The sequence below is a fragment of the Solea senegalensis genome, linkage group LG15 (genome assembly GCF_019176455.1).
Source record: "Solea senegalensis isolate Sse05_10M linkage group LG15, IFAPA_SoseM_1, whole genome shotgun sequence".
NCBI classification, from domain to species: Eukaryota; Metazoa; Chordata; class Actinopteri; order Pleuronectiformes; family Soleidae; genus Solea; species Solea senegalensis.
In genome coordinates this window covers 1,399,640-1,414,551 of record NC_058035.1, presented here as the reverse complement: position 1 = coordinate 1,414,551, position 14,912 = coordinate 1,399,640, and the positions used below count along the sequence as shown (strand labels likewise).

The following is a 14,912-nucleotide window of genomic DNA, read 5'->3' as shown; positions in this document are numbered from 1 at the left end:
GCAGTGTTGGAGAGTGGCCGAGGAGGAGGAGCTAACCACTTGTGACAAGGGCAGTGAGGCACACCTGGTTTCAATTCTCACCTGATTCACCTCCCCATAAAACCGGCTCTGACTTGACTCCTGTGCCGGATAATTCCGTCACATCGGTAGAGCCAGTGGAAATTCTCCAGTGAAACTGCTCGTGTGAATTTTTGTGAAGGAGTCGAGCATTAATTCTAACGTTGTCCTTTTTCTATGTCTGTTCTCGCTGCCCTTCGTTTTCCTGTGGACCTGCCTCCTGCCACCAGCCGCCTGCAGCAGTGGACACTTTTTGTTCAATTAAGTACTTGAAAAAACCCTTTTGTTAAATAAACTGTTGATCATCTACAGCCTCTGTTCTCCAGGCCGTAGGAGAAGAGTCAGAAATAAAGGGAAGGAGTGGTGAAGTCAAGGATGTCCATCTGTTTCTGTCGTTGTCTCGTGGAGGACGATGAGCGTGATTCACTTTGGTCCTGAGCTACAACGCAGACGTCCTCGTGCAGAGCTGCTGCAACGACGGCACGGACACAGAGGAAAACAGAAGAATGATGAGGTGCAGGACGTTTTTGGATCTTTACAGCTCAGTCTCATCACTGCTTCTATTTTTATAACTCTATATAACCTTTAAGTTGATGTATTTCTGTATAATAATGTGCAATTTATGAATCTCTGCGAAAGAATAAAAGTAAAAATACACTGTGTTTCCTCAGAAGAAGAGAGGCCTTCACTTGTCCTGATGTTAACATATGAAGGTGAAACTTAAAGGATCGTTCTGTACTTTGGAAAAACAGCAAAATACTCAGCGAGTAGAATATTTATATACATATATATATATATATATCACTACTTTATCTCACAAACAGGAAACTGAAGTTTGTAAACCGCTCCCTCTCCCACACCAAACCAGTGATTTTAGTATTTCAAGTATTTTAAATGCCGAAGTCACAAACGTAACACATTTGAACTTAGTGATGTAGCAGCAGTGTGTGTGTGATGGGCTTTGGTGTGGGAGAGTGAGTGGTTTACAAACCTCACTATTCCTTTAAATCCACATTTTGAATTGGAATTTTTTGCGTAATAAACATATTAACAACAATCAGAGATAAACAATGTCTATAGTTTACTATATATGTATATATATATATATATATATATACATACACTCTCACTGTATTATTTTCTCTGACATGATTATTATAATTTTATTATTATTGTTATTATTATTATCATTACTACTACTAATGATATTAATAGTAACAATAGTAATAACCAGTGGCGTGCACAGACATTTTGGGGGGCAGGTGCTCAGTGAAAAATAAAGGCACTTTGTGTGGCATGTGGAACTATGGGCTGCCTTATTATAGCAGCGAGAGATTATTTAAAAAAAACATTACAGGCACTGTGGCACATGTTCAGTGTAATTACATATTTATTTAAGTCAACATGTTAAGAACTAAAGGGGTCAGAACTGTACTGTTGTACAAAGTGTCATGAGTGAGTGAAGCGTGGCAATGCTCACTCTCTAAAGTGTGTTCATTATGTAAATCTACACAATACTAAACATTCAGCTTCAGTGTACTGATAGATTGACATTAGTTATGTGCCGGTCATCACGTCACATCAGTGATGCGCTAGCGTCCAGCTTGTTAAGCAGGTGTGCAGTGTGCTGTCGCTGTATGAGACTTCACAACAGAGACAAAAACATGGCAACTGAGGCTGAGGGGGGCAAACAATACACTGGACTGGATTCATTCATGTGTTACCTGGCTGGTGGGAGCAGGTGTGTGCGGGCGACAGATGTGCACTGCTGCTGCAGCGCGCCTCCGCTTGTGTGTCACGATGACAAAGGAAGTGAGGCGTGTGCGGCAGAGGAGGAGCGTGGCATATTATACTGGGTCAGTATTATCGCACGCTTTTAATCGTGGAGAATTTATAGATGATCATGTCAGCATGGGCCACATACACTGTTTGAAATAACAACCAACTTTCAAAAGGGCACTTGCTTGGTACAGAGGGCAATGGCAGGTGCTATAGCACCACCTAGTGTCTACCTGTGCACGCCACTGGTACTAACAATATATATCTGACGAGCGGGGTGAAGTTTTCAGCAGAGTTGTTTTTTGTGTCCTAAAGTGAATGATTTACACTCATCAAGACCAACTCACTGTCTGCTGTTTGAGGAGTGAAGTCAATCTGATCCTGAATCCTGTCAAACAGCCAGAATAATACTTTTACTATTATTACTATTATTACTATTATTACTATTATTACTGCTGCTGCTGCTGCTGCTGCTGCTGCTGCTGCTGCAGGACTCGGACTCTGACTGAGGCGAGTCCACTGCTTAAAGCCCAAAGCTGGTGTTTTGCTGCCCTCTACAGGCTACATGAAGGAATGTGGAAGACCATTTTAACCTCTGTCCTTTTTCCACGATCACTGTCTGCACAATATGGGGAGGGGGGGGGTGTAATAATAATTATTATTATTTATTACAGACTGTACAAAGTGAAAACTGTGAAAAATGGCCAGGAAAAGAACAAAATACAAAATAAAATCTATGCCAGATTAAATCTCAATGATTTTTGTCCGACGGGGAACGAGTGTATTCTCAAACGATAAAATACAATATTTTTGAATCATGAAATCGATGTTTTATTTGCTTCTTAAAAAGTGTTGTATATCAATATTGACACAAATCTAATTCCATGCATACATAATGTTACATAGTAGAGCTTTAATTCCATACTTGATAATATTGTCCCTCTTGTTTCCCAGTGTTGAATTTTTCCCCTCTGCAGCATCAGTAGACAGAGCCAGCCTCCAAACACACGACATTCTTCCTGATTCTCTCTCTCCCCCCCCCTCTCTCTCTCTCTCTGTATGCATGTGTGTGTGTGTGTGTGTGTGTGGGGTTTTTTCTATTTTTTCCTCAGGTTGTGAAGCAGGATTACGCACACGAGCAGCACATACACCGAACCTGAAGCACCGTCCGCGCCGCCTGAGTTCCGTGCAGCAGCAGCAGAAGCAGCGGCGGCAGCAGCAGAGGCTGAGGGTTCGATTCCTGTCTGTCTGCGGAGGAGAAAACAGGTAGAAACTTGGGGGGAGGCGGTGGGAGAGGGAAGGAAGGGGGTGGAGGTGTTGTTGTTTTCATGCCTGGGCGCTGATCCAGAGAGACGGGGTTCGCTTGATATTTCACGTCTAATGTGATTACACAGCGTAAAGGAGGCGGGCGGGGCTTGTTATTAAGACGTTATTACGGCGCCTTCTGTTGTAGCAAGCTAACGCTGCGCCGCTAACGAACATCACCTTCCTCCTCCTCCTCCTGCTGCTTCTTCTCTGTCACGTAACACGCACTGATAAAAACGTAAATACACATTTTAGTGTTCAGTAATGTCGTCACGACGTGTTTATTTGCTGTCAAAATGCGATTCGAGCGCAGTTTAGCGCGCGTTAACGTAGCTGCGTAGCTGTACACTTAGGTTAGCTTACAGTTCGGCCCTGGCTGAGTGGCTCGCGCGGTGTCGCCGCTGCTCACGCGCCGCGCGCGGACGGGCACCGCACGCACACCACACATTAATATACATATGTGTATGCCCCTCCTCCTCGTCCGCGCGGACACAGGAGCGTTGATTAGTTCGGACACGGAAGCGTTAGCTGGCGCGAGGCCGCAGTACATGAACCTCCACACACACACACACACGCGCGCGCGCGAGTGAACGGTAGTCTTTGTCAAAAACGACCTTTACTCACTAGTTCACCTACAGTATGTTTGTTTTCACTCATTATACAACATGTTTAAGTTGATTTAAACACGTCTAAACTATTTAACCTGGATTAACCCAGACTAACCTTGTTTTCATTCAATTTTCAAGCCTAATTTAACTGAATTTTCCCAGAATTCAGAGGGAAATGTACGCTTCTGTGTGCGTTTACGTCCTCTGATGTTGAACAAATATTTGGAGTTAATTCAATAAGATAAGCAGAGGGTGTTCAGGTCACTTAGAGGAAGTATATGGGAAAAAAAACAGGGATTAGCTCAGTAGTTCCCAAAGACTGGGTCGAGACCCACAGGTGGGTCGCCAGGGATTCCCAGCATTTATTGAAACCTTTACATGTGTTTATGTTTTTAAATATTATATGAATATAATAAAATATATAAATATTAAAACATATTTTTTCAAGTAGTTGTAATTTGCAACGTTATGCACAAATTGTATATAAAGTTTGAGATTAGCTAGATTAGATTAGCTAATATTGACCATAATGGTCAAAATCACATAATTGGATATAGGACAAAGAACATTTTTATGATGAATCAATTATTAACTAAATACTAAAGTAATTAGTCAACTATTATGTTAATACATTTGATCGGTTTTGCTGTGTCTTTTTGTTTCTGTGATTTTTCAGCTTCTTAAATGTGAATATTTCCTGGTTTCTTTGCTCCTTATATCAAAGAAACGATTAAAACTGAATTATTTTATCAACTTTGAAAATAAATAATGGTTGATTTGTCCAGTTTGCGTGGAACTACTTTGTTTTACAGTGTGTGTTGTGGATATTCAGGGTCATTGGGTGTGTTGTAGTGTGCTGGGAAAATCAACACCCACAATCTACAGTATCTGTGTGCAGCTGTTTGTGTGTCTCACTCTTTTTCTTTCTTACTCCCTGTGAGTCCAGAGGAAAATGTCAGCCAGAGGAGGAAAGAAGAAGGCCACTAAGCTGTCCCGCTCTTCCCGGGCAGGCGTCATCTTTCCTGTGGGTAGGATGATGAGGTACCTGAGAACAGGCACGCACAAATACCGCATCGGCATGGGGGCGCCGGTCTACATGGCCGCTGTCATTGAGTACCTGGCAGGTAAGGTACCGGGAAGAGGGAAATATGTCTCCCACACCAAAGTCCATTAAGAAAACTAGCATTTTTACATCACAGCACACATGTTGATCCACTGCGGCCTCCATCACTAAGTTCAAATGTCTTACAGTAATTATTAAAATTCTGTGTTCAAAATCACTGATTTTCTCTATGGGCTTTGGTGTGGGAGAGTTTTCATTCAAAATAAAGGCTTTTTAAGTCGCACGCTAACCCTAACCCAGATAATAAGACGAAGAGTAAAGTGCTTACATATATACAGTATCTGTATATATATACATATATATATATATATATATATATGTATATATACACTTCATTGAATCAAAACAGACAACAACGGCTGAACATGTGAACAATTACGATCACCCCTTTCTTCAGTGAGACAATCTGTGAAATGATAGATACATTTAAAAAACAATAATAAAAATGGAGATACTATAGATTTAAGCTGACATATATTTTCATATTTGTTTAATAGTATATCTCTTCTGGCAGCTATGTTGTCAGTTCGACTGAATGTCCAGGTTCCAGGCTGGTTTCAGGGAAATACCAGCTCATCGTGGCCTATCCCTGTAACATTAAAAGAAGAATATGAAGGGCGTAAAGCTGTCGGACTTCCTCACTTTCATATCTGATGGTATCTACACTGTGTTTTTGTTTTCTTTCCTCAAAGCTGAGATCTTGGAGTTGGCGGGAAACGCAGCTCGGGACAACAAGAAAGGCCGAATAACTCCCCGGCACATCAAACTAGCTGTGGCTAACGACGAGGAGCTCAACCAGGTAAAACAGCCGATCGTCTGTGGAGGCGGCTCGTGTTGTCGTCAGAACTCTCTCACTCATCACTTGAAATGTGTCGTCCGGCAGCTTCTGCGGGGCGTGACCATCTCAAATGGCGGAGTTCTGCCCCGCATCCACCCGGAGCTGCTCTCAAAGAAGCGGGGAGGACGCGTGAAGGTGGACAGCCAGTCGTCCGTCCCCGAGAAGCAGGAGGAGGTCTCAAAGCGTAAGAAGCCCGTCAAAACCTTCAAGAAGGTCAAAGGCAAACGAGGACGAAAGCCAAAGGTCAGTCTGGACGGGGAGGGACATGGAGGACCATTAAAGGGACAGTTTACAAACGAGGCAGGCAGTGAAGACATGTCTTTGACAACCGTTACTAACAAGAAACTGAAGTTTGATTGTCTTCACAAACCAATCGTCCTCTAGGGCTGTAAAGTCCCGGTCGACTGGTCCATTTATGAGTAGAGACGTTCTGGTTCGACTCAGATTCCGTGTTCATTTCATACAGTCTGTATGTACCAAGTGCTAATGGGGTACATACAGAGCACCCCTGTTCCACAGATCACAGCGCGTCTGCAGAGAACACCCCCCTTGTTTTCACAGGAGACAGAAAGACTACAGAACGTCCGGTGGTTTTATTTCATGTTGAGCTAAAGTCAGTCGTTCTCTAACATCCATGATCCATGTCACAGACATCACCGGCGTCACAGATGTCACAGACGTCACAGACATCACAGACATCACAGACGTCACAGACTTCACAGACGTCACAGATGTCATAGACTTCACAAACGTCAAAGACTTCAGAAGTCACAGACTTCACAGACGTCACAGATGTCATAGACTTCACAAACGTCAAAGACTTCAGACATCACAGACTTCAAAGACGTCACAGACTTCACAGATGTCATAGACTTCACAAACGTCAAAGACTTCAGACGTCACAGACTTCAAAGACTTCAAAGACGTCACACAGACTTCACAGACTTCAGACTTCACACAGACTGACTCATGACTCACAAACGCCAAAGACAGACGCCACAGACTCACTTCACAGACGTCACAGACTTCACACAGACATCACAGATGTCAGACTTCACAGACTTCACAGACTTCACAGACGTCACAGACTTTACAGACACAGACTTACAGACATCACAGACGCCACAGACTCACATCACAGACGTGATGTCACAGACTTCACAGACATCACAGACGTCACAGACTCACATTTACAGACATCACAGACTTCACAGATGTCACAGACTTCACAGACGTCCTGTGTTCAGTGTCTCTGTGTGAGGACATGAGACAAATCATCTGAATATTCCTCAACAGTTGATATCAACCCCCCCATGAATTTCTCTCCTGAGAAGTTTAAAACTTGAACAATTGAAACTTTCATTTCTCTCTCTTCCATTTGACAAAGAGCACAGACAACGACAAAGACTCAGTACCAAACTCCACGGCTGAGGACGGTCCAGGAGACGGATTCACCATCCTCTCTGCAAAGAGTCTGTTCCTTGGACAAAAGGTGACGTACATTATGAACATGTCAGTGTAAATAATATGAAATCTAAAATCGTACAGAACATGACGAGCTGCTGACGCTGTGCATCCACAGCTTTCACTAACAGAGAGTGAAATCAGCAAGATCGGAACAATCAAGGTGGAGGGGATCATAAACCCGACCAATGCAGAGATGGACCTTAAAGACGGAGTCGGTGAGGACGCGTTTCACACACTGTGGACAGTTAGATCACACATGTCCTCACACAGCGTTTCTGAAACAGGTTCTTTATTATTAAAGCCATAAAATAACAACTGTATTCACGACTCAGAGGAAACTGCACGGATCTGCATCCTAAACAGTTATTTCACCTTCATTTAAACAGAAATAATTAAAGTTAAGATACAACGATGAAAGCATACAACATACTCAATACGATGTAGAAAATATATACATTAAAATATACTAAATGCAAGATTCTAGCATTCATCAAGTGTCATGTTATTGTGTTTTTCAGCAGCATTTACAGTTGACAACAGACAAAATGTAGTTTAGTTTGGCTCAATTTCACAATAAAAGTGTTTGTTTTGATACAGAATTTCAGGTAATTTACAATAAAAACTTTTATGATGCAAAATGAATCAAAAACAAAATCGTTTTCACACATTTTCCTTTTTTTTTGGGTCATTGTTGGTTTCTATGCCGACGATCCACTGCTTTTTCACAATCACTTCAGAATGTGTGTGAAAAAAAGTGTTTTTCTTATATTCCTCAATAGTGTGTTTAATCTCTTCTGATTCTGGTTCTGGTTGTTCAGGGAACGCTCTGGAGAAGGCCGGAGGTCGGGAGTTCCTGGACGCAGTGAAGGAGCTGCGGAAAGCACAGGGACCTCTAGAGGTGGCGTCAGGTACTGACTTTCAAGTGTTAGTCAATGAAATCAGGAACATATATATTCTCTGCTTTACTTCATTGTTACACAGACTGTGTCCACTGGAAACTCACTCACTCAGTCATTCCAAATGTGTTATTTAATGAATTTGGTGTTTGAAATAAGTAGTGACACAATGTGACCACACGGGGCAGCAGTAGATCAGCCAAATCATTGATTTTCTCTATGGACTTTGGTGTGGGAGAGTGAGTCATTTTTCTGTCATGAAAGTTAAAGATGAGGTGTGTGTGTGTGTGTGTGTGTGTGTGCAGTGGCGGTGAGTCAGGCCAGTGGGATGGCAGCTCGCTTCATCATCCACTGTAACGTCCCTCAGTGGGGTTCAGAGAAGTGTGAGGACCAGCTGGAGAAGACGGTGAAGAACTGTCTGTCAGCAGCAGAAGAGAAGAAGCTCAAGTCTGTCGCGTTCCCTTCACTTCCTGCTGGACGGTGAGCCGTGCTCTCACACACACACACACACACACACAGTAAATCACCCAGCGATATATGCGACTTGACAGCGGCAGCTTAAGTCTGCGATGTCTTAAGAACGCGTTCACGTCTTTATCTCACTGTACAACAGGAAACTGAGCTTTGTGACGCTCGTTCTCCTGCACCAAACCTCATCGAGAAAATCAGTGAGAGTTGTTGATCCACTGCTGCCTCCATCACTAGGTTCAAATGTCTGATTTTGTCACTTAATTTAGATTGATTTAAGTGACACAAAGTGACCACACGGGGCAGCAGTAGACCACATGAGGTAAAAATCAACCATTTTCTCGATGAGGTTTGGCGTTGTGGAAAAATGAGGCGTTTGTCACAGAGAGTGAGCAGAATGCAGCGCCCCCTGTTGTCAGTGGAGATGATGACCTTGTGACCTTGTCTCCCACAGGAACGGATTCCCAAAGCAAACGGCCGCGCAGCTCATCCTCAAGGCCATCTCCAACCACTTTGTGTCGTCCGCCAGCTCCTCCCTGAAAAACATTTACTTTGTTCTGTTTGACAGCGAGAGCATCGGGATTTACCTGCAGGAAATGGCCAAGCTGGACGCCAAGTGAGGACCCCGCCCGTGTGTGTGTGTGTGTGTGTGCGTGTGTGTGTGAGTGTGTGTGTAGTCTGCCATGTTTTTACTTTCTCAGTGTTGTTTGTTGTAGACACGACGACAGTAGGGTTTTTGGTTAAAGAGAAAAAAAAATAAAAATAATAATAATAATAAAGAAATAAAGAAAAACAAAGAAAAAAAAGCTGTTATTTGTGAGTGTCGTTGACGTTTATGTCCCGCTGTCCCTTCACCAGATGAATTCTTTATAGATTAGATCATTTGCTGTTTTCTCTGATGTTTTTACATTCCATGTACAAATATAACAGTTTTAGTTTTTCCTCTCTGGCTGCTGTAGTTTCTGATGCAGTTAGTTTACTAAGAAATAAAAAAAGAAAAAAGAAAGGAAAAAACTGTGGTTCTCATTTTTTTTGCTTTGAAATAAAGACCCAGATGTTTTTACACCACGTGTTTTTACAACGGTTCGTTTTTCTACCATTTCAATAATCTCAGACTGCAACAACCACCAGGGGGCAGGATTTTAGTCATTTCCTCACTCAAATTACCATCAAATGTGATTCTATTTATATATTTCTCACTGTTCCAGACAATTTGTTTCTAGTTATTTACGTTGTAGGTTTTTTTTTTGGATAAATCACGTTATTTAAATAATAATGACTGTGTAATCTGCCAATTTTGACTCAGAGATTATGTAAATGTGCGTTTACAAATATTGATAAAACTCAACTAAGTTTTTGGGGTAAATTTATGAAATTTTATCACCAGAGCAACTGAGAAAATTATGAGGATATTTAAATCTAAATATTTAAGTTATGATACAGTATTGTCATATTTAAATCACAGTATTAAATATTTAAATATAAGTATTTATTTTGTCAGTTTTCTTGCGTAAAAAGTGAAGATGTATGCAGCTCAGTGTTTACAGACGACTAAATAAACAGATAAACTCCATAATGTGCATAATTACATTGACATTCTAGTGTCACACATTTGAACTTTCACTCTTCTATAAAGGGTTAAAATGGGGTTGCTCTAGCGCCACCATCAGGACCTGAGGAATAATATCAACAAATATGACACTTAAAACTGGCGGAAGTGAAGTTTCCTCATAAAAAGAGAGAGACAAGAGCCTGCTGCTGCCACAAGAGGGCAGTAAAGTACACAATATACACTCATAGAGATGTCCTCATTGACTGTCTTGATGTCACACTGTTGATAATCTAAAGTTTACATTAACTCGACCAAAAACTTCAAATATTAAAGTTGTGTATGATATTTAAATATTGAACTTTCATTTGTATCAGATTAACGATGTCTGTGGTTGTGTGGAGAATGACGTTGTTACAGTTTATTTCCAACAAGAACATGACATTTGTGTCACTTTGTAAACCACTCACTGTCCCACACCAAAGTCCAGAGAGAAAATCAGTGACTTTAACATCACACACACACACACACACACACACACACACACAGGAGTGTTGAACATCCAACAACGACTTTAACGAGTGTTTTACAAACTTCAGTTTCTAGACAGAGAAAGTTGTTTTAATGGTGAAATAAAGATAAATCATTATAAATTAAAATGGCACACGGACACACAGTAAATCAACGGGACGACAGTGGACGTGGAGACTCCGTGTCTCTCAGCAGAGAGCGATAAGACAGTGGTGTCGTCTCTCATTGGGGACATGGACGTGAGGTCACCCCAGCCTCCTTTGATGGAGACATGTGTCCACAGCGGGGATAAAACTGTCGTTAACATCAACAGCTGCAGACACGAGCCCCTCCCTCCGTTCACATGGACTCTCCCTGTCTGTGGCGACTAAAGCCACAGTTTTTCTGAAGCCACTCGTGAACGTGAAGAAACACATCAGAGTATCAGTGTCCTGTCACAGTGACAGCTGGAGACGCCTGAACGCGTCTGAGGAACCATCGATTCTTCATCCTCATCCTCAGCTTTAGCCACTAAAGGTCACGGTGAGGACCCTGAGGTTATGTACCACACTGGTGTGTGAGTGGTGCTTTATGTACCACACAGGTGTGTGAGTCTGCTTTATGTACCACACAGGTGTGTGAGTGGTGCTTTATGTACCACACAGGCGTGTGAGTGGTGTTTTATACCACACAGGAGTGTGAGTCTGCTTTATGTACCACACACAGGTGTGTGAGTGGTGCTTTATGTAACACACAGGTGTGTGAGTGGTGCTTATGTACCACACAGGTGGAGTGGTGCTTTATGTACCATACAGGTGGTGCTTATGTACCACACAGGTGTGTGAGATGGAGTACCACACAGGTGTGTGAGTGGTGCTTTATGTACCACACTGGTGTGTGCTTTATGTACCACACTGGTGTGTGAGTCTATGTACCACACAGGTGTGTGAGTGGTGCTTTATGTACCACACAGGTGTGTGAGTGGTGCTTTATGTACCACACAGGTGTGTGAGTCTGCTTTATGTACCACACAGGAGTGTGAGTCTGCTTTATGTACCACACAGGTGTGTGAGTCTGCTTTATGTAACACAGGTGGAGTGGTGCTTTATGTACCACACAGGCGTGTGAGTGGTGCTTTATGTACCATACAGGTGTGTGAGTGGTGCTTTATGTACCACACAGGTGTGTGAGTCATGGTTTATGTACCACACAGGCGTGTGAGTCTGCTTTATGTACCACACAGGTGTGTGAGTGGTGCTATGTACCACACAGGTGTGTGAGTCTGCTTTATGTACCACACAGGTGTGTGAGTCTGCTTTATGTAACACACACAGGTGTGTGAGTCTGTATGTACCACACAGGTGTGTGAGTGGTGCTTTATGTACCACACAGGCGTGTGAGTGGTGCTATGTACCATACAGGTGTGTGAGTGGTGCCTTATACCACACAGGTGTGTGAGTCATGGTTTATGTACCACACAGGCAGTGGTGTGTGTGGTGCTGTGTGAGTGGTATGTACCACACAGGTGTGTGAGTGGGTGCTTGTATGTACCACACAGGTGTGTGAGTGGTGCTTTATGTACCACACAGGTGTGTGAGTGGTGCTTTATGTACCACACAGGCATGTGAGTCTGCTTTATGTACCACACAGGTGTGTGAGTGGTTCTGTTGGCACAGCTGAATATGCCATATTTGATCCTATAGATAAGCAGGAGCCACATAACTGGAGTTCTCTGAGCCACGACTCACACTAGACCTGATCCTCCTGATCCTCATCAGGTCCAGAGTCTGGTTCTTGTCTATCATAAGTCTTGTGTTTTGTTGAAAGTTTCTTCTCATATATTTATATCTATGCAAGTATTTTTGTAACCACTTCATGAAATACTTTTGTATTTCTCTTCTTCTTCCTGGTTTTGCTTATTCTTCTATTTCTATTTTTGCATTTGCATTCTTATGTGGTGCAGATCAATAAAAAGACGTAATCTGATCTAATCTAAACCATTCCCGGCTAATCTAATGGACTCTAATAATTGTATCATTTTAATCTAGATTCATTTAGATGTAGATCTAAATTGATTTCAGTATAGTTTAATCTTATACAATACAATATAGACTCATCAAATAATCTAGTTTTAATCTTGTATTATCAAATATAATATAATGTAATCTAACAAGGACTAATCTAAACCTAATCTCATTTGAATATAGAATCATAAATGTGATGAATTTATAAAGAATTGATCCACATTTGAACAGCTGACACCAACAGTGACTCATCATAATCTGAGATTGGATCACGTTCATTTCTCATGGAGGTGAAACACAACGCAGTTCTCATTAACGCCATTAGAGGGCAGTGTTGCCTCGAGTGAGACAAGCGACACGGACATTATGACACACAGGGACAGAACCCCGCCCTGCTTTTTAAACCCCGCCCCCTTTATCACACCTGGTCCTGATCACACCTTCAAGTCTTTGCCCAAGAGTGAGAGCAGAGAGTTTATCAGCTGTCAAAGGAAAAAAGGTACAGTCCAACAAAAACTGCTGAGTCACATTGTGTGTGAACAGGATAATGCTGAGTCAGAGTTTTCCGTGCGTGTGTCAGTTTGTCAGTACTCAAGTAAGCAAGTATGTATGTATTGTTCTGCTGTTTGAATGGTGACTGCAGCCTCATTAGCGCCACCTACGGTGTTGATAAATGAACATATGAAATACTTTTAATAAATGCATATATATTGTTATTATTTTCACATTTTAAATATTTAACTTCATTTATTAATTTATTTCTATTAAAATATACAATACAAATAATACAATGTGGAAAATAGATATAGTACAGCATTGTAGAGTAGTATATATGTGTATATATATACTACTCTACATATCTAATATTTACATATTATATTTAAATACAGATACAATTAAAGTTATTTAGTTTTTATTAATCCCCTTAGGGAAAGTATTCCTCTGCATTTTGACCCATCCTAGAATTAGGAGCAGTGGGCTGCCACACTGAGTGGCGCCCGGGGAGCATTGGGGGGTTGGGTACCATGCTCAGGGGTACCCCAGCCCTTTTTGGCCGGGTGGGGATTTAATATAAATCTAACATTCAAAGATAAAATAAATAAAACATTAATAATATACAAACTTTCAAACTTTCAGGTCAAAATGTTTCCATTAAAAACAAAATAACACGTCAACAACAAATCTATGGATCACACCGAGCATCTAATGACAGCGACGTCATGATGTCATCAGGACAGGCCGAGGTCACGCTGCTCTGTGCCGGGCACAGTGAGCGCCGAGCGTCCGCAGAGGCGGAGCTTATCACCTCCGACAAACGTCGCTGCCAAACTATAAATACGTCATATCTTCGAATTCTAAATGACCCAAGTAAAGTACGCACAAGTACGCACAAGTACGCACAGGTATGGATATTGAGAAACAGCCGTTTACACAGAATCAAAGAGACAAACATGTGTCTCATCATTTCACACATATGTGTATATTCTACATGGTCATCAAACATGAATGGTGTTTGTAAATCCACCACCAAAACCACTTATTATCTAACCAAAACCACTTATTATCTAACCAAAACCACGTATTATCTGACCAAAACCACTTATTATCTGACCAAAACCACTTATTATCTGATCAAAACCACTTATTATCTGACCAAAACCACTTATTATCGGTAAAACCCTTATTATCAGTCAAACCACTTATTATCTGACCAAAACCACTTATTCTCATCCTAACAATAAATAAGCTCTTCTCATCGTCAACCACTTATTATCTGATCAAAGAAACCACTTATTATCTGACCAAAACCACTTATTATCGGCCAAAACCACTTATTATCGATAAAACCACTTATTATCTGACCAAAACCACCACTTATTATCTGATCAAAACCACTTATTATCTGACCAAAACCACTTATTATCTGATCAAAACCACTTATTATCTGATGTCGTCCAAAAATGTAATACTTAAGTATGTCGTCCAAAATTTGACAAAAAAGTCATACTTGAGTATGTCGTCCAAAATGTGACAAAAAAAGTCATACTTTTTTTTAACTTTTTTTTGGACTGCTACTATACTAAGACATTTTTGTGACTTTTTGGATTCCTTTATTTTTTTCTAAATTTTCTTCCTTTTTCTTCTATAAATAGATAAAACAAATGTTGCTGTTCGTACGACTTGCTTTAAACGAGTTAAAAAGAGGTTTTATTCTGAGTTTGTTTGTTTTTCTCTCAGCAGGTCAAATGTTCAGGTCATGGTCATGAATGAAAAGAGATTAAATTAAA

The 14,912-nt window shown here is 41.3% G+C and overlaps 1 protein-coding gene across 1 annotated transcript; it reads left to right on the top strand.

Annotated features, from left to right (window-relative positions):
* The first annotated feature begins 2,890 nt into the window (after window positions 1-2,890).
* LOC122782301 (core histone macro-H2A.2) lies at window positions 2,891-9,609 on the top strand. Its single transcript, XM_044046605.1, has 9 exons — window positions 2,891-3,102; window positions 4,696-4,873; window positions 5,565-5,671; window positions 5,756-5,953; window positions 7,098-7,202; window positions 7,293-7,392; window positions 7,996-8,085; window positions 8,379-8,553; window positions 8,996-9,609. Exons 2-9 carry the CDS (start codon window positions 4,702-4,704, stop codon window positions 9,159-9,161), a joined length of 1,113 nt encoding a protein of 370 aa, XP_043902540.1. The 5' UTR covers window positions 2,891-3,102; window positions 4,696-4,701; the 3' UTR covers window positions 9,162-9,609.
* Window positions 9,610-14,912: the final 5,303 nt, after the last annotated feature.